Source organism: Megalobrama amblycephala, linkage group LG2 (assembly GCF_018812025.1).
Source record: "Megalobrama amblycephala isolate DHTTF-2021 linkage group LG2, ASM1881202v1, whole genome shotgun sequence".
In the NCBI taxonomy this organism is placed as follows: domain Eukaryota; kingdom Metazoa; phylum Chordata; class Actinopteri; order Cypriniformes; family Xenocyprididae; genus Megalobrama; species Megalobrama amblycephala.
Genome location: NC_063045.1, coordinates 13651384 through 13672845, shown reverse-complemented (window position 1 = coordinate 13672845; position 21462 = coordinate 13651384). Strand labels below are relative to the sequence as shown.

Sequence of the window (21462 nt, the reverse complement as noted above, 5' to 3'; positions counted from 1 at the left end):
AACTTCCAGTCATGTACAAAAATATAAGTTCGTACAGTTTGAAAAATGTTTAATAATGTCCTTTGGAGAAAACACACTTTTTTTTTTACACAGTGGTTAAGATTCTCTTGGTTCAACACAGCTTCCATTTGTAAACAAAATAGTGTGGAAATGCCAAACACAATAAAATCATGCAACATTTGGAAGTAAGACTGGTCAAAAGTGCAATATACAATTTAAAAAATGAAAGTAAATACATATCTTTAAAATTTTATCACATGTAATCTTAATAATTCATTTGTGAGTGGTGTGGTCTGGTGGAGAGTCTTCTAAATCATGGTAAAGTTCAGCCACTAAAGAAAAAAAATACAGAAAATGTGTTTAAAATATTTATGTCAACATTTAAAAAAAAAAAAAAAAAATGTTATCGCATGACAAACCTGCTGAAAGTCCAGCTCAATGAAGCCAGTCTTGTGGGCATCCAGCTTTTTGAACACCCCTGGAGATGAGAAACATATTCACTAATGATCCAAAACATCATCTCCAGCACTACAGGGGGCGCTGACCCTACATAAACATGCCTATACACAATCTGCAGACATTTTCTATGTGGATTTTAGGGTCAAATCTGTTAAATCTAAATATGATGAAATGCATTCACTCCAAAATATTTGATAAACAAACACCCAAGGGACTTACGGAACATCATCTCCAGACGCATGAGGCAGGCCACAAAGTTATCAAAGTCAAGAGTCATGTCTGTCTCGGCGTAACGTGCTACCAGCAGCTGAAATATAGTGTTATTGAGACAGAAACCTAGGAGAGGAAAGAGAACATAAGCAGTGAATATTAAAATATGCCCCCAAAATTGGATTTTTGCTTGTATGTATGCGAGTATCTGAGTCTGGATTGACTCACCGGCCTCTTTCAGTGCCAAACGCAGCTCTGGAGTGCTTATGGTTCCTGAATTATCCAAGTCATTCTTCTTGTAAATTCCCTGTGGTGATTATAAAATAAGAAAACATGTTAAAAATAATGTTAGATAGTTAATTATGTTATAGCCTTATGGGTTTTAGGACCTCTTACAAGGTATTTCTGCACTTTCTTCCACAGAGTAGCGAATTCTCCCAGACCCAGTTTTCCATTCCCACTGTCCTGAGATAAAGTTAAGTGAAACTTACAGTACAACAACACATCAGTTTTTTGTAATTCCTGACTCAAGCACATATGTCATGTTAACACACACACACACACAAAATGTAAGCAGTTGCAGCTGAGAGGATACATCCATGAGGTTCACCATGATACGACACGTCTCCAAACTGAAGCCGTCTGTCTTTATGTCAGTTCCTACAAAACAACACATAGCTCCTTAGACTCCTCCTTAGATCTTGAGTGAAAACTGAAGGATGCAAGAGTACTTACGTTTCGCGATGATTTTGTTTAAGATAGTCATGAGCTCTGAGGCAGAGATTTCCATGTCCTACCGAGAGAAGTATGCATTGGTTGTTCTGTTTTTCAGAAAATATAAATGTTTACTTCATAACAAGTCATCTCCACTTACAGCTCCAGCAAGTTTTACGAACATGCCTCTGAATCCAGAATCAACTTCAGCGTCTGAGACAGTCTCCTGAAAACATGAGGAAGCACATTTTAAAGGAAAATTCCAGGTTAAGTAGGACTTATCATCAACATTTGTGGCAAAATGTTGATTATAACCCAAAATATTATTATTGGTATTATGATGATGATAATTATTTATTCATTTATTCTTGTTGTTGAAAGGTGCCCTAGAATCAAAAATTGTGCGCGATTTAAAGGGGCCGCGCGCTGAATCGGTGCATAGTTAATGATTCCCCAAAATAGGCAGTTAAAAAAATTAATTAAAAAAAATCTATGGGGTATTTTGAGCTGAAACTTCACAGACACATTCAGGGGACACCTTAGACTTATATTACATCTTTTAAAAACTGGTTCTAGGGCACCTTTGAAGGCTGGATGGAAATGCCAAGATGCAGATAAAATCTTAAAATGAGAATAAAAAACACATGTACTCAATTGAGGCATTTCCTCTTATCATCTGATAAGAAGACGCACTCATAAACTACGATGGAAACACATTTACCGAATAAACTCTTTGATGTGCAACAAAAAACATGTGACTTTGACTCAACAGATCATGTGACTGGATAACTTGACTGCCTGGAAGATAAGCTGCCTTGTTCTCGTGAACACTGCTTTATTCGCAAATGTTTTATGCGATGTTCCAGTTTTCCCTATGAACTGAATTAGCAGCTTTGGATGGAAACATAGCTAGTGTAACACTGTTAACTTTTAAAAGCATTTCATAAAATCTGATGAGTTACTTACATCAGGTAATTCAGCATCCACAGGGTCATCACATGGTCTAGGAGAAAACATAAGATTATCCAATCAAATAAATTCAGAACCAAGTATTTGAAATAAAAATACATACAGTTTGCATATTGGCATTAAAGGCACAGTATGTAAGTTTTGCCTCTAGAGGTCGCTTATTCAAAACAACAACAAAGGCATAGCTTCATGACACATGAATAAGTGTGGAATCATGGGAGTTGTCTTCTTAACCTCCACAGCCGATGGATAGCAATCGGTTCATGATTTCTTCATATTCATAATGTTACTGTGGTATGAAGAAGGGCGGGGCCAAGAGACTGGGACATTTTACGCTGCTGTTTTTATTGTGCTTATTTGCCGCAGTTGGCCACTGCTGCTCCTTTTGTTTTGCTGTTTATGTTTAAAGTTACAATTAAAATTACGTTTAACGTCATTGACAGGGGATTCAATGCCATGGGACATTACACTGGTTAAAATTGCTGATTTCTCTGATTTAAACATTCTTGGAAATATTTGGGTCAATGTAAGTACAACATTGTTCTAGTGGTTTTTGGATATTTTGATCCAAAAATCTTACATATTGTGCCTTTAAGTAGGGAAACCTCACACAGATTTGATACATTACAGTGTTTCAGTCTGTTTTTCGGAAAAGACGCGAAGGCAAAAGTCTCCGTCCTTGTTGGGTTCGAAGGTGGATGGCACTACAAGGTACTCTCCTGGAGGCAATTTGAAGCGTGTGCAGACCTCCCTCAGGTTAATGAAAGTCTCAGAGCGAGCTTTCTGTCCGTGCGTCAGGAAGAAGTTCTTATCGAGGTGCACGTCCCGCTGACCCTGAAACTGATGGAAACAAAGGACAATCAGCGAGCCAGAAAGGCTGTGACTAATGTGAACTCTCATATATGATTGAAAAGTCACCACCTTCTTTGTAGTTTAATGCTTACCTGAGGAGGTACCTGTGGAAGCAAACAAAAAAACGTTTATTTAAATGTCATTCAAATGTAATCTGGGAGTTCTATTGAAGGATTTGTGTTCCTTTCCTCTCCATCCATCATAATCACAATGTTTAGACTGCTCTTAGTGTCTCCACCCACCTCATAAATAGCAAAGCCGATAGTGTGCATGTCCTCTCCCATTTTCCTCAGGCGGCGCCGGTTCTTCTGGATCAGACCGACAACGAAACTGCAGCCCACCTCATTATCGTTTGGATCGTCATCTTCGTCACTCAGCTTAATCACAAACTGAGGATTCATCCAGAATGTGTCTGAGCAATGAATGGATATAGCCGTCAACAATATTATTAAACAAACCAAACCAACTGAACTTTGTAACACTAAGATGCGGATAAAATCTTAAAGGGGCCATGACATAGATTTTTAAAATTATTTTAATATATTCCTTGAGGTTCACTTATCGGTTCTTTGTTTAAAAACAGCTGATAATCAGGGCCGATTATATCCTGTCAATCAAAAGGGTGCGGAAAAACGTGTTTAGACTGCAACTCGTGCATACTCTGTGTGAAGAAAATCTCTCTTGTGATGAATTTAGTTAACGCAACAAACCAAACGGATTAACAGTTAAAAATACTGACGTTAAAGCAGGCTCTTCTTGACCCTATGAATCACCCGTAATTCAAGCCAAGGTTGCTAGGTCTGCGTTTTTTTGGGGGGGTTTTGCTACATCAAACATCAAATGGCTGATATCATTCTGAATAATCAGCTATTCGTATCGGCAGAGAAATTTTTCAGAGAATAACATTATTCATATAAAACCGTCATTTACAGCCAAACGTTTCTTTGCAAACTCTCCATTGCATTGTGCCTTGTAAAAAAAACAAAATGCTCCGAACAAACATATAATCCTCCAACGCGATCCAGGATGCCATTAAAATAAACCATCCACTTGTTTCCGACGCTGGGATCCTTCTGAAGTCTGTACAGGAAAGCAAACGACTTGTTTGAACTGGATGCATCTAAGCAAAAGTTCTTTCATTCTTCCATTTGTCCTGTTGTCGACAGACTCAAGCTTGTGATGTCAGAAACTGAATACTGTATCAGTGTAGACAATGTCAGTGATTATAATGGGTTCTATTTGCATTTGACGTGACGCTCACATCCAGTGTAGGCAAATGTCAGCCATTAAGCCAGTGGGCGGGACCTATGGTGCGATGATGTACAACTATTCGTCAAACATATTTGCTTGTGTGACATCATAGATCCAACATTATCCAAACAACCCTTTTTTGGAGCCTGATTAAATAAATGCTTTGTTTATAAAGAGAAGGATGTTTTAAGCTATGAAAACTGCTTAAATGGTACAAAGACCCTTATATGTCAAAAGATCAAGGCAAATTTGATTTCTTATGTCAAAGACCCTTTAAAATCAGCATAAAAGAACATATGCGCTTAATTGAGTTGGATCATTTTTCTATCCACTAAGAAGACATGCGCATAAATTGCAATGGAAACACATTTACTGAATAAATTCTACGATGCGCAACAAAAAAAACTCATTGAATGAAAGCAGCGTTCAGCTATATTATGAAACACACCAAAACAACCAAACTTTGTCCATCTGAATCGTTTTTTGTACTGAAATCTGAATCTGATTCACGATGCTTTAAAGTGTGTTTGCGGTTCTTTTGTGGCTCACAAGCATTGTTTCTGCAGCCCCCAGCGGTGGAGCCTTTCCTCCAAGAGCCGTCGTGGTTGGTCACGGCCCAGTGTTTTACCGAATCGCTGGTGATGGTGTCCGGGGTCAGAGTGCAGATCTCTATACGAGAGTAATGGCTTAGGAAATCTGAGAACGACATCCTGAACAAACAAAGAAAACATATTATACGTATGATATAATATAATGTATGACATTTTTTTCATATCCTATATTGTAGTTGTAAATACAGGAAGTTTGTAAACGCACCAGAATTCACCATCCTCAGCGCTGACGTTAGGCCGCTCTGAAGCCGCAACACTGTTCCATTCAGATGAACTAAAGGAAAAAGTAATAAACAATTCAGATAACCATCAGCAGTTTAGTGTGTTATAGAAATGCTATCATCTCCAAATGAGTTCTAAAGTACTCCATAAAAAACTTTGAATTCAACAGAAGCCATATTCTACACTTCTGTCCACAGTCAAGGTTTCTTGCACCACAAACAGTCATGTGCATTTTACATACTCTCGTTAACCATTAAAATTAAATAGGTTTTTTTCACTGTACCTTTAAATCTTCTGACCTCTATTATAAATGACTAACTTCCAAATACTGTCATAATTCACAATGTTGTTCAACAGGGACGACTAATGAATTCTGGATAGGCCACATATGGAAATGTGGACGGTTATATGTTTATCTAATTTTAGCTGATGAAAATAAAATAAAAACTGCACTACAAAGTCCAAATTTAAACCAAATATTCAACAATTATCTGTTACATTCCTGTCTTGTTTCCCCAGTTTTGTGTTGTAGGACTTTTATTTTGAAGTGTATTTTCTGCTCCCCTTGTTTGAGTGTTTCAGCCCCTGTGATTTGTTCCTGTTTCCTTTGTTTCCATTGCTGCCTAGTTTGTTACCATAGTTACCCTTGTTTGTTTCCATGGCGATTAATCACCTCCACCTGTTTCTTGTTAGTGCCTTGTTATCTTGTTAGCTCTCTGTATTTAGCTGTATTTACAGCTCTGTGTTTCAGTCTTTGTCAGTCATTAGCCGCTTTTCCACCGTCGGGCCGAGCGGTTCGTAGAATGTGTTTCCACTGGAGCCTGGTACGGCACGGCTACAAACCGTTTTTGGCCCGGTTGTCTTACCGTGCTAAATAATGCTGGTAGAATCCGTGATGTCGACACACAGGATTGGTCACTGCCTGGCTACCAGTTTCTCTGTAGCTGGCTAAGCGCTCTATTTGAGTGACGTAACACAAATTAATAATAAAATTAAAAGAAATATCTAATCATCCACCATAACGTGGTCGTTATTACTTATATTATCTCATATCATAAGTAAACCATAGCGTTACCAAGACAACGACTGATGCTTTTATATTACATTCCAAAGAGTGGCTGTTATCAGCCCTACAATGGAACAGTTAAAGGTCCTGTTTTTCGTGGTTTTTTGAAGCTTTGATTGTGTTTATAGTGTGCAATATAACGTGTTCATGTTTCCCGTGTAAAAAAACACAGTATTTTTCACATAATTTACTTATCCCTATACCGCTGTTTCCACTGTCATAAAAACGGGCTGATGACTTCCTTGTTCTATGAAGTCCCTCCTTCAGAAATACGTAACGAGTTCTGATTGTGCCAGCGGTTCCTGTGTTGTGATTCGACAGCAGCTTAGCGAACCTTGCCCGGAAAGGTCACGCCTCTTACCATAACGTGGAGATGCACGCGCTCAGTGTTATTGTAAACATGTCTTTAATTTTACCCTATCAATTTGAGCCGGAATCAGACCCGGTGATTGGACTGCGGGATGAAAATAACAGCGTTTCGACGACATGGCGACAAACACACTCTACAAACGCAACTCTTGTGTATTCCTGTGGGCGGAGGTTAGTCAAAAAACTGTTTTAGTGACGTCATTAAAGAAGGAAGTAGAGGGATGTAGTCCAAACTGGCCGTTCGATGTAGGCGACTTCTGTTAAATAAAATATCTCGCTTGGCATTGAACTTTGAGCTTTAAAATTTTACAGATTTTATTTATACTCTAACAACAACATTACACACTAACTAAAGTTTGAAACATGGGATCACGAAGAACGGGACCTTTAAGCAATGAGAACTGTTGGCCCGATGGTGGAAAAGAGGCTATTGTTTTTGGACTGTTTCATGTAATAAATCAGTTTGTGCTACGAAAAGCGTATATAACACTGAAAAAATAGTCTGTCACGTCATGTTACTCACACAGTTTGAATAACTGAGTTTGTGAATACATTTCTGGGGGGAAAATCGGCAAGCTTAGGCATGTATTATCAAAATAAATGAAGATTGTCATAGAATGGTCAGTTAAAGTACTTATGAACTGGGAATAAAAACAAACTGATACATGCTCCAAACCACTGATTCGAAACAAAAGATTCATTAAGCTTCAAAGCTTCTTGAAGCAGTGTTTTGAAATCGGCCATCACTATATTGTTGAATAAGGTCGTATTTTGTTTTTTGTTTTTGCCGCACAAAACGTTTTCTCGTTGCTTTATAACATTAAGGTTGAACCACTGTAGTCACATGAACTGTTTTAGTCATGTGGTTGTGTGTAAAAATGAAGCTTCACTGTGAGATGTTTCATTTTTTTTAAAACAAGCTTCAAAGCTTTGGTGTCAAATGTCACATCACTAGTTTTTGCATGGATTTCTTCTATCTGGTTTTATGTTATGTTCCTTGTTTGGACTTCCCATATCCGCACCCCAGCTTGCATTTACTCCGTTTATCTATTTTTTGAAAATAAACGTTACTGCAACTGGATACACTTCTCTTCCTTGCCGCCACCTGACAGCATCAACGTTTAACAAAAACTGTCATATGAAATAACACAGAGTAAACATTGGGTCTAATATTTTGTGTGGATTATTTGCATATGTGTGCACACATGAGAACTTCTCATGAAAAATGTCCCCAAATTCACAAGTGCATACGCATATGAATTTGTAATGTTAATGAATTTGGAGTATTCTAAATGAGGGAGGTTGCACCCAAGGTTAGTAATTTGCATAAAACTCAGCGATCTCCATATAAGGGCTTTCCACACCTTTCTTTCACAGTCTTAACAAGCACATGACGCTCTCTGAAGACAGAAAGATCCTCGAGCAATGTGCCATCCTAAAAACCAGTTCAAATGCCTTTTATACAGACCCAGATTACAGACCTCTCATTAGCCAGCTGTACTTACACATATCTGCATTTTATACACAGGAATCTTGCAGCTCAAGCAATAATGTGGCTTTTCTAAAGGTCTATTTACACCAAGGTTGATAGCTATAACAATAATGATTAAGATTTAGTTCTAAAAGTCCTTCAAAAAATATGTTTCAATGCTTTTGCATTCACCTGAGAAACTTTACCTTCATAAGGTTTGAAAACGAAGGCAAAGTTTCTTGCGGTAATGGAAACATTTTGCGAACGCAAAACACTGTGAAAAAAATCTAAAGCTTTGAAATATAATTTTTCCTCCAAGCTCATATTTTTTTCCATCACCATGTCCGTTTAGGCACTCCGTGTGTGGCCACCCAGAGTATATGATTTTTGCGTACATGAGGTTTCAGTTGTCCTACCTTTTTCGTAAATGTAGAATACATTTTAGTTTGAAAGTTTTGGTGAATCATGATTTGTTTGTGAAAACATTTGTACACAGATTTTTCTCATGCATAACAATTTTGCAACAGTTTTTCGTCAAATTTTTCGTCAACAATTTCTGAATAACTTTTGCTATTTCAGTTACGTTTAGCAAATTATATTAGTGTACTGATGAACTTAAGTTGTATCTCTGGTGCTGGAGGTAATCAAACCGTACTTGTCACTCCAGGCTCCGGTCCACTCCACCTGACCCCAAGGGTTGCGCATACGAACCAGCTTCTCCTTGCGGCCACGATAGTTCACCTGAAGCAAAATAGCATGTACTCTATTGACAAAACGTAATAATCCTGTCATTAAAAAAGAGCCTGCCAATAACTTTATTCATACCTCTGTCGCCCCAGTGAGGGAGTAGGCGTGGCCTTTCACCAGCTTCTGACGGGTGACGGCTTCTGTTTCAGACGCACTAGTGATCTACATCATAGAATTAAGCATTAAACAGGGATATCTGACAAAGGGGCGGAGCTCATGTCCCAGAAGTTATTTCCAGCTTCGGTTCAAATGCTATTTAAAGGGTTTGTTCATCCAAAAATGAAAATAATGTCATTTATTGCTCACCCTCATGTCGTTCCACACCCGTAAGACCTTCGTTCATCTTCGGAACACAAATTAAGATCTTTTTGATAAAATCTGATGACTCAGGGATGCCTGAGGCCTTTCGAATTATTGGTTCAGAGCGTGTATCAAACTGCCAAAGTCTTTGATTTCAAGCTTCGTTACGTCATAAGTGTTTCAAAATGTCAATGGTTCACCACTGGGGGGCGTGACTTTGGCAGTTTGATACATGCTCCGAACCACTGATTTGAAACAAAAGATTAATAAAGCTTTGAAGCTTCATAAAGCAGTGTTTTGAAATCGGCCATCACTAGATATTGTTAAAAAGTTGTTATTTTGGTTTTTTTTGGCGCACAAAAAGTATTCTCGTCACTTCATAATATTAAAGTTAAACCACTGTAGTCACATGAACTGTTAAGTAGCTTTCTGAGCATTGAAAGTGTTAATTATCTTGGAGGCCTCACTGAGCCATCGGATTTTATGAAAAATATCTTAATTTGTGTTCCGAAGATGAACGAAGGTCTAATGGGTGTGGAACGACATTGGGTGAACTAACCCTTTAACTTTTTGGTGTCATTATTCTGGTGAAATTTGTTCTGTAAATAGTTATTTGATGCCCAATAAACTACAAACACACACAAATTTGCATAAAACTCTTGTAGTTTATGAGTGTCTTGAGTGCAGGCAGAAGAATCTCACATCGATGGAGCAGCCCAGCAAAGCTCCAGCCTCCAGGGCTTTCTGGATGATCTGAAACATGTTGGATGGCGGTTTACTCAGGTCGTAGTTCTCAGCGATGCCTCCAGTGAAATCCTCAAAACCCTCACTGGTGGATCCTCCAGACAGGGCTTCATAACAGCCGTTCACTCTGCCAGAAGCCATAAAACACACCGTTAGAGTTATGAAACGACATGTACGCACATGTCTTTGACTTTCATTTGAGAAACTATTTGAGAACTATAAGCCAGTCTCATTTAGAGAAACTATACTTGTAAATCCTATTAAACATCATGCTTGATACTAAACAAAGATTGTAGATCAAAACACAGAAACAAATCAGTTCAGTTGTAGCCAATGACTGATGATTGTTTAGGCTTCAAAATTCATATGTAAGGTTTATCATGATATACAAACATGCAAGAATCATAAACTTTTCTTGGTCACAGAGCTTATTTTCTGCAATAATCCAAAAGCCAATGGAAAAATCCTATTTGGTTTCTGTCGAGGAACCAAGGTGATGCTAACTTCTGAGTCGGCCTACAAAAATTCGTCATCACTGCAGCACTCTATTCCATCCCTATTATAAATGCTCGTGCATGACGTCATCGCTTGTGGGAGGGCCAATTCCCATAATTCACATGGGGGTTCCAAAATTAGTAAGCCACATGCAACAAACAACAGGTGTTAACATTATGTGTTCAGCTGGCAATGATAAACAGAAAAAAATAAGAGAAATATAGCAAGGGAGTTAAAAGCTAGACCGTGAACATGAGGTTAAAAACAACACAAAATGTCACACCCTTATTCTAGGAACACACCTGCTGTGGGTAAAACCTTCTGTAATTGTATGCAAAGTTCAACAACCACTTCTTTTGGGTGGGGGACTTGACTTTTCATTTGCATAGAATCATCCATGTCGCAAATGTATTATTTAAATATATTTATATATTAAATTAAAATTCTTTAAAAATGTTAATAATTAATACAAAAATTAATTAGATTTTTTTTCACATTTAAATATTGAATTTATTCAAATTTACATCAACAACAAAACTAGTAAAAACAATTTACCAGTGAGTAATCAAATCAACTGACAACCCTAAAGGAAAACACTTGATTATCCTGTTGTTTTTTCTTAGAAAGTAAGTTCCACAAATAAACTGAGTTTCTGGTTCAGGCAGTTGTCACATAACTGCGGTGAGTAATTATCTTCCAAACACAAGAACACAAGAAAAAACAAACTAACTTAGCATAGGCCTTCTCCAGCAGGGCGCTCCAGAACTCGTTTCCCTCGGCGGAGTGAACAAACAGCAGCTCACCATCTTTCACTGGCAGCCGATCGTCAATGACAACATCCACCCACTCGCCAAACTGCCAGAACTAAAGAATAGAGGGTGCAGACTCTTTTTTTATCTCTTCATTTATCTCTTCAATCTCAAAATGTGTGCAAAGACACCAATATATAAACGTACAGCCATACTCTGCATTAAAGGCAATAAGAAAATGTATCAAAAAGCGCTTTTCTGGGCACACAGTACCATACTTTTGGACATGAACTATGCATTGCCTTGGTTTTAGCCATGTATTACCATATACACTACCATTTAAAAGTTCACCAAGGCTGCTTTTATTTGATCAAATATATAGCAAAAACGGATATATTGTGAAATAATTTTACAATAAAATATTTATTTAAAATAACTGTTTTCTGTGTTAATATATGTGACCCTGGACCACGAAACCAGTCATAAGTCGCACAGGTATATTTGTAGCAATGGTTTTGTGGTCCAGGGTCACATATTTTAAAAAGTATTTTGTTCCTGTGATCAAATCTGGTTTTCAGCATCATTACTCCAGTCTTCAGTGTCACATGATCCTTCAGAAATCAGTATAATATGATTCTTTGCTGTTCAAGAAACATCAATGTCGAAAACAGCTGCGCTACTTAATATTTTTGTCGAAACTGGGATAAAAAAAAATATTCAGGATTCTCTGGTGACTAGAAAGTTCAAAAGAACAGCAACTATTTAAATAAATATAGTACTATTACTAAAATTATATAATACTATGATTTTTTGGATATGAACTATGTATTAACATGACTTTTTTGGACCTATTATATTAATATGTTTTTTTTTTTTTTCCTGGAACATGTACTATAGTATTACCATGTTTGTTCAGACATGTTTTTTGAATATGGTGCTCAGGTTTTTTGGACATTTACTATGGTAATAATGTAATACAATATATTTTAGGTACCATGGTAATACAATAGTATTCCTTGTTGTAGCAAATGAATATAGTTTGCATGATATACTGTATATAAAATGTACCATGGTATTATCGTTAAATACCATCACTGTACCACCACAGTATTTTAAAGGGGTAGTTCACACAAAAAATACAAATTCTGTCATCATTTACTCATCCTCAAATTGTTCTACACTCAAAAAAAATAACTCTTTGAACGAACATAAAAAAATCACGGAAAGGATTTCCAAATGATTAAGTTGCTTTATTTCAGCATTATGCAATTCTTTTATTCCAATTTAATGTACTTACGTTGGGTCAACTTAATTTATTAAGGCTGATTCAACTTATTTACTGTGGTTGGGCACAGCTTAATTTAATAGTGTCAGCCCAACTAATGCAATGTATTTATATTGTAATAATACCAACATAATAGAACAGTAAACATTAAAAAGTCTTTCCATTTTCTCATCTTCCTAAAAACTGCTTAAAATAACACTTTATTTCAATATTTACACTCCTAGTTCAGCCCCTTTGCAAAGCATGATGGGAAGTGAAAATCCTGTTTGATTGAGTCCTGGTTGGGTTTACTTGATTGAAACATGTTACTCCAATATGAAAACATCAAGTTAAGTCAAAGAGTAATCGTTTCAAGTCAATTTAACATGAATCAATCACATTTAAACCAGAAACCTGATACAATGGTGTTGAATCAAAATAAATTGTTTAAATAAACTGAACAGCATCAAAAAAATTTTTTTTTGAGTGTAAACCTGTATGAGTTTCTTTCTTCTGCTGAACACAAAAAATATATATATTTTGAAGATTGTCGGTAAAAGTTTCTGGTCCCCCAATTAAAATACCATACAAATCAATGGTTGCCAACATTCTTCAAAATATCTTCTTTTGTGTTCAGCAGAAGAGAGAAACTCATACATGTGAGTAAATGATGACAGAATTTTTATTTTTGGGTGAACTCTATCTCTTTGTTATGAACTTAGCATAATAATACAATTATATGCAATAAGTAACAAACCACTGCAGAAAAAGAATGCATGTATGGTTCATTATCATGCTAATGAATTTATATTGTAATATGAACACCAATGCATAGTGACACATTTACAGTAACACTTCAGATACCTGGAAATGGAAGATTCCAGCATAATTGCCACCAAAGTCCTGTCCGCTGGGCACCACTCGGGCCAGAACGTCTTCATTCAGGGTCAGGGAGGCAATGGCCGCTAGCAGCCAGCAGTCACCTGAGAGACAGAGAGACAGGAAGTGAGACTGTGACTGTGTTTACAACTGCTCTGTGGTCTGGAGTTGAAACATGCCACATAGAGGCTTGCGTTCACTAAAGTCTTTTATAGAAATGTAATATGGTATATATATTTGCATTTGCATTTGGAATGCAACTTTAATGCTATCAAATGCCTGCAGGCAAACAAGAACAGACACATTTCGAGGGACGCACATTAAACTCTCGATCGAATCAGAGCAGCCAACGAGTGCCATTGTGGTTTTAATGTCACGCAAGTGGTGAGCTGCAAGTCTGAGAAAGCAGATGCATGTAGAAAATGCAAAGACTAGAATCCACCCTCCTCAAGAGACACTAGGCTGCTTTTCCCGCAGTCTGACACATGTATCACATTAAGCGTGCATGTTTTTAATGCAAGACTTTACAGGATAAATAATGCCAGGTTTTCCTCTCTTTAACTGCAGTCTTTAATGACAAGAGCGGTTCTGTTCAAAATCCCTCTGGCTAGTTTCTGCTTTCGGGTGGTTTGCATTTTGTGTTTGGCTCAGTAATTCAGTCGGGAATGAGGCAAAAGAAAGTGAGGTTGACAAGAGAGATGTAAACAGTATGAGCCTTCAGTGTTATTTTAGGATTATTTATATACTGTTATAGTATTTATTAATATTTTAGATTTGACTACTATTTTTATATTTTCATTTTATGTTTATGTTTTAATTTTAGTTTAAGTTTTAGCTGTTTTGTTGAGTTTTTGTCATTTCTATTTAGCTTTAATTAAATTTTTATTTTAATTTTTGTTTTATTTTATTTCAATTAGATGCAAAGTCAACATTTTTTATTTTCCCTTTAAGTTGCCATCTAGTTTTTTTATTATTTTATTTCATCTTTATTTCAATGAACAAGTCTTGGTTAACAATAATAACATGGTATTAGCTCTAGGTTAAAAGCATCCTTCAAATACCGACCCGCCCTTATTCTGGGAACTACACTGTGTGAGTGTTTGCTTGTGAAGTTCACAATTAACCAGGTGCATTGTTGAAGCTTTGCAGAATTATCAACGGGCTTCAATGGATTTTCCAAGTATTGCGTATTACACAATCAAAAAAATTAGTAAAGAAAGGGGCGTTTACGTGACACCGCTTTCAAGAAAAATGTTTCATGCCTTTTGTCCCTTCATTTACACAACAGCAGCATTTTGGGGACCTGAAACTTTTGAAAACTAAATTCGAAGTGCAAGTTTTTGAAAACAATACCGTTATCATCTCTGTGTAAACTACAAAAACACAAATTTGTGAAAACGTTGACGTCATGCGCATGCGTATTATGTGTTTAGTCTATAGGCGTGTAGTTTCTTTACAAAATGACATCGCCATCTACTGGCCTGGCATGAATAATGCAGCGATTTTAGACGTTTCACGGATCTGTGTGAACGGGGATCGTTTTGACAATGTGGTTGTCTGTACGTGAAAAAACACAGGAAAAACTTTTTAGTTTTTAGAGTACATAATTGTCATGTAAACGTATCCTCAGTGGAATCCAGTTTTAGTCGTTTTTTTTTTCAGCCAATTCATGTCAAAAATTTAACATTCAGGTGTGCAACGCGTGATTTAATACAGATCCAGATCACAAAAAAGCACCTCTAAAGTAAAAATAAGTGTCCCAGTCAGGTGATGGTGAACAGTGTTGGGGAAAGTTACTTTTAAAAGTGATGAGTTTCAGCATTGTGTTACATTTGTGCACATTATGCTGAATTACTGGTTGAGGCTGTTAAAATGTTAAGCACACACACAATATTGACTTCCAGGTATCCTATGTTTAAAGAATTAAGATAAGGAGAGTGAGAAGAGATATGACTCAGTCTGTATTGTTGACCTGGAGACACAGACTGTATAATGAAAAGGTTCACATTTAGACAAACATGAGCATTAGCACACAGAATGTCAAAATTAATTTTCCTTTTACCCAAAGCTCCTTGACAGATATCCGTCCGTGTCGCTCCACCGATGATGAATTGTGGTTTTGAGCACAGCTCCTGCAAACGACACCATGTTTGACATTCAGTATCACAGCATGCAATCAATATTATTATTATTATAATGTAGTGTTAAGACAAGTTAAGTTACCTTTGCATTAATTAAACATTGTAATAATGTAATTAAAGTGAGAAGAAAAGCATATATTTACATTTCATATTGTATTCTGTATTCTAAGGTAATAAATCAAATACATATACTGATTAAAATGACAGCTGTTCTGCATTATTCTGACCATCTATGTGAACAATGGGACTGAATGGAGAATGAATGAACAGAATGCACTATGGGAATTATTTGGGTCTGACCATAAGAAGTCATGAGATATAAGTACTGCATTACTGTGCTTCCAGTAACGTTAAAATAAAAGTCTTTATTAATGTTTTTAAAACGTTTTTTATAGGCTACCTCAAATCCGGTCCTGGAGGGCCACTGTCCTGCAGAGTTTAGTTCCATCCCTAATCAAACACACCTGAACAAGCTAATTAAGATCTTCAGAGTTACTACAAAAAATTGCAGATTGGTGTGTTTGATCAGGGTCTGAGCTAAACTCTGCAGGACAGTGGCCCTCCGGGGCTGGATTTGAGGAACAGTAGGCTACATCGCACATATAGGCTTAAGTTTTTCTGAAACATTTTAGATGGACCTTCATCTAACATTTTTAAATGTCACTTGATTAATAATGTTCAAAAACATTCAAAAGTAACGTTTCAAAAATGTTTGCAAAAGTATAAAATGGGATGTTTCCTTAACATTCGAATAACCAAGAAAAAACAGGACAGAAATAACGTTTTCATAACTTAATATGATATTAGCAAAACGTTCTTAGAAAATATTTTTGTTAGCATAGCTGTAATTCCCACACTGCTCTCCAGTTGAGACAACTGTTTTGGTACCGCTTTAAAACGCAACGCTTGATGACGCGATCCTAAAAACAGCAGACGCAAGACGTCAGTCTGATGCATTAAAAACAGCGCAGACATAACGACAGAAAGCGACTTAAATAAGAATGAAAACTCTCGTTCGAAGTGAAACGGATTATAACTTCCCAACTAAAACACAACTAATAAGGATTTTAAAATGCACGATTTCCCGTTTAACCATTAACAGTGCACAAACTATGCCCTCAATATTAAAACTTCCCATAGTGAAACCATACCCCGGGTCTTTTCCATACTACTCCTCTGGTTTTGTACGAGCTGGGTCCGAGTTCTTTAAAGCCCAGGGATTCGGGTGCGGCTGGGAAAGACGGGTCTGAGAACAGGGTCCCTCTGCTGAGACACTGGCTCCTGAGCGCCTCAAAGTCCTGGTTGAGGTATTTAGTGGCATTTGCGTTAGTTCCAAACCCTGCAGCCTGCGCTCGCTTCTTGGCCAAGGTAGAGGCGACTCCTGACATTTTCCACTTCTGAAGGGCCAAACAAATCTGAGAAATGTGAAAATGTCTTGATCCTTCAACTTAGATTACTGTGACTCTCCGCCCCAAAGTTTTCAGGCGTGGTCAGGCTGTCATGAGCGAGTTATTGCGCGTTTTTACGCACGCAGTGAAGAACAGGAAGAGTATAAAAAGTGCGTTAACATAAATACACTGACAGCTACTGTATCGCTGCTACAACAATGACCATATCATATCTGACTGATCGAGAGTTAGTGTTGCTGTGTTTAGTATTATACTACCCAATAAATATAAACGACTGTTTAGCATACATTTCAAATAATATCTTATTGTTTACATAAAATACTGTTATTTGGCACTACGGCGAAACGGCTTAAATGACATATTAAAGGACCTTTTGAGTTCAAAAGAGCTACTTTTGCGCACATAACTTAGCCTATATTTGTCCATACATGTTCATATTGATATTTTCTTCGTAACGGTGGAGTTGAAAGCCAAAGATTATAGATAGGGACTTTGTGAAAGCTCAATACTCGTTCATTTGCACAAAAGCGCCACCTGTCGGATTTTAAAGGCGGTGCAGACAGAGCGTTGATTTACACACGATGTATATATGTTTTGAATAATGTTTATAAAATTACATGTCAATTAAGCAGATCTATTTTATTGCTTGAGCACTGAATTATATTTTTTACATATAGCTCTCCTGAATAGACCCATAGACTGTAAAAAAAAAAATAAAAATAAGAAAGACCATAAAAATTCTCAAATTAAGTTTTGCTTTCCCTTGGGTGGAGCTTGAAGTCCTGCTCCCCCTCGCTGGATGAAATGGGTGGAGCTAGACGGTCCAACCACACCCTAACCCTACCCATAACCCTATCGCTAAACGTAGCCCCACCCATTAGGTAGTCAGAGGTGGAGCTGGACGTCGTTTCTGCACTGAGCGCCACTTCAGTGATCTCAACAAGGAAACGAAAGAGTTCACCTTATGTAGCCTATCTATGTGGGAGGAGAAGTTAGTGTTTCAGCTGTGAAAATAGTTGACCCTGTACACGGCTTTTACCAGCAGATGTCCTCAGCATGCTGTTTCGAGTGAATAGCTTGTGCAGATAAAAATGCACATAAAATGCAAAGGGCCACAATTTACAACTTGCATCGTAAGATTTTTATTTAGGCCTATCTTTAAGAAAATATTTGTAGTTTTACTGAGTATTTTCAAGTGCAGTTTATTATCTAGCTATGTCTTACCAGTCCTTTAGTGGTTGTCCTACTTGTTACTGAACTTAAAAAAAAAAAAAAAAAATAGCATTAAAAAAAGATTAAGATTAAAACAAACTGTATTCATAATGCAAAAATGCATTCATACAAAGAGTATGAAAAAAATGCATTAAGTAAAACATTCTTGAGCAAAAAACTTAACAAGAACTGATGAAAAGAAGTGTTTCCTAGTGATTTTCACAAGTGATTTCTGGTCTGGCTGTTGCTCACTGGCTGATGAGACAGACTGTCAGTAAGATGAAAACCTTTTTATAGTCTTTTTTTAATATATATATACTTTTTATACTCCGTTCTTGGTGTGAACGGGCCTTTAGGTTTTGAATCTGCATAAACACATTAAATGCTTGGCCATGTCTATGCACACCCTTTTTAATGGTTTTGCCCAGGCCCCTTAATTCCAGAGAAGACAAATCTTGTTTCCTTCTCTGTCAATCCACAAATCAAGGTTTATATAGAAATGGTTACCGAGTCTGGAGTCAAGAATTATTTTTTTTTTGATAGACCTGCACAAAGTCCAGACCTGAATCCCTCCAAATATCTTTAGTATGAACTGCAAGTAGATGCTGTTAGGAACTGTTATGTCTATGGTTTTGACTTTAAATGTTTCACAAACATATAGGGGAGCAAAACTAGTTTGTGCCCTGTTGTTTAGTTGTAACACACATGGTTTAAATACTTCCACACACGCTAACATGAAGAAACTTGCCGTATTTTGGAAGATATCACTGAACATTTATTTAACAATAGCAAAAATAAATGTATTACTTAAGCTAATTTTTCATCTGTATTTTTTGTGTTTATTAAAAATGAGACAAATCTGATATTATTTTAATCTCCTATCTGTTCAAAAACAGTTTAGATAGTTCTTTAGTGCTAACACTAACTAGCAGAAGACATTAACCAGGTTTAAATTCCAGTTGCGCAGATAGGGTTCGTTGTAACACTGCGTTACAATGTGCCCCGCTATTCTATACAGTTACGATACAACTGGCATAATCAACTTTTATGAATTTCTGTTGAGAAACCATGGACAAAAAGGTGAATAAAGACTGAGAGGAAGAACCTGAACATCCAGAAAATATTATTTCAAGGAATGTTCAGCATTTGTACTGGCTCGCCTTTTTGTCTCGTGCTCTGTGCCCAGCAAGCAATTTTATGTCTATTAGACGTCTAATAGCCGTCAAAACATAGCCCGGCCGTCTAGGCTAAAACCAGGCAAAATTTGGGCTGTCAGTGAAAATCTAATAGACGTCTAACCATAACCCAAAAATAGACTAGTCATCAATTAGACGACTATTAGACGACTACATATATATGTCTAATAGACGGTGAATATGGATCTAGGCTAAAATAAGGCTGAATTTGGGCTGTCAGTGAAAATCTAACAGACGTCTAACCATAACCCAAGAGTAGACTAGTCATCAATTAGACGACTATTAGACAACTACATATTTATGTTTAAAAGACGGTTAATACGGGTCTAGGCTAAAATAAGGCAAAATTGGGGCTGTCAGTGAAAATCTAATAGACGTCTATCTATAACCTAAAAATAGACTAGTCATCAATTACACTACTAATGAATGATTACATCTATACATGCAATAGACAACTAAATAATGGCTAAAGGATTCTTTTCACTTAAATATAGGCCTAACAGGTTCTCATAAATGACAATCCATCCAAACAAATTAAATATAAAAGGTTTTATTTAGAAAAAGAACTCAAGATAATGCACAATGATAAAAAAAAAAAAAAATTACAAATACAATACAAATAAACATTAAAAGAAAATTACAACGTGTAACAATAAAATATATAACATTGACAAAAAAAAAAAAAAGTTAAATAAAAAATGTTAAAAATATTTTTTTGGTTTATAAAACAACCTGATTAATTTTCAGTTCCATAAATTCCATGTTTTATGAAAAGCACTCTGAATTACCTTGAACATTGTTGTTGAAATGTGCTATACAAAATAAACTTGCCTTGCCAAATCAAAAACTCATATTTTTATTTCATAATGATCAAAAGATTAAAAGATATACAAGGCTTCCATAACAAATAATAGTAGGGTGCAGAGGTTTCATGTTTACCCCCTTGTATTTAGATAATTACAGAGTTTTAGGGCACAAGGAAACACTACAGTACATGTGCGTTTATGTTAATCTAACCACGTTTTACTCTGAGTCTGCACTGTTACCCGCTAAAATGTCACGGTTCCTACACATAATGTACATAAATAATAAACACATGTCAAAATGAAAAACACAGATACTTACAAGACCAAAAGCAGGAAAGAATTTGCTTTAACATTTGCTGTTGCTTGCTCTCCGTCTCCAACAGTTGTAAAATGCGGAAATGTTTATCGCGAGATCTGGCAACAGTGATCGAGAGTCAACGTTCAAGTCTCGCGTTGCCAGTGGTCATGTCTCAGTAGAGCCACAGTTGCCATCTAGCGGTTGAGAATTGTAAATTTTTATTTAACTTAAAATTAAATACAGTCATATATGTGTGTTGTATATAATTATAATTAATATATGGCTTGGCTATACCCTGATATATATATATATATATATATATATATATATGATATCGTAGAATGTAGGATTGTGTGACAGCAAAAATATGCTGTTTCAAATATATACTTGCATATAAATGTATATTATACTTGCATATAAATGTATAAATGCAAGTATATCAAGAACCCCACAAGCTTTGTGGTCGAAAATGACTTAACACTATTTTGGTTACACTCTGGTCTGAATCAGGGCTATAGCCAAGCCGTAAAAACTAGACTATAAATTGCCTCGATTTCGCTGGGTGGACTAAAAGCAGACTACACATAGCCTATCCAATTCAGAGCTAAATCGTGACTACATATAGACCATGTCATGAAATGCCACTTAAATCTTGTAGAAATCATTGACATTGCGAACATGATGAGATATCAACCATCTCAAGCACTTCCTGTCCAAAAACTACAATAAATCAGGATTGACTATAGGTGGGCTACAAATAGCCGGTCTGACTATGAGCTAAATCGTGGCTACGCACAGCCTACACAATATAACATGTCATAGATGTGAAACCAAACACCTTGTAATCACTGTTAACTTCACTTACATGATGCAATAACATACAACTCGCAAGTTATTTTGGCAAAAACGACATGTAACCAAATGAAAGATTATTTTGGCTAAAAGTGGGTTACACATAGCCGGACTATATCGGGTCTATAGTTAACCGAGACGGTGAAATGACGGCTATTGCTTGCTGGGTGAGAGCT

The 21462-nt window shown here is 36.6% G+C and overlaps 1 protein-coding gene across 1 annotated transcript; it reads right to left on the bottom strand.

Annotated features, from left to right (window-relative positions):
- Nucleotides 1–32: 32 nt before the first annotated feature.
- Nucleotides 33–17014, bottom strand: capn2b (calpain 2, (m/II) large subunit b). Its single transcript, XM_048182875.1, has 21 exons — nt 16665–17014; nt 15435–15504; nt 13358–13476; nt 11211–11344; nt 9944–10112; nt 9020–9103; nt 8850–8935; nt 5272–5340; nt 5005–5165; nt 3447–3616; nt 3297–3308; nt 2981–3192; nt 2350–2386; nt 1544–1609; nt 1405–1462; nt 1265–1329; nt 1066–1134; nt 898–976; nt 679–795; nt 420–478; nt 33–332 (listed from the first exon to the last, which is right to left on the bottom strand). The coding sequence occupies exons 1-21, from the start codon at nt 16899–16901 to the stop codon at nt 309–311; spliced, it is 2097 nt and encodes a 698-aa protein (XP_048038832.1). The 5' UTR covers nt 16902–17014; the 3' UTR covers nt 33–308.
- Nucleotides 17015–21462: the final 4448 nt, after the last annotated feature.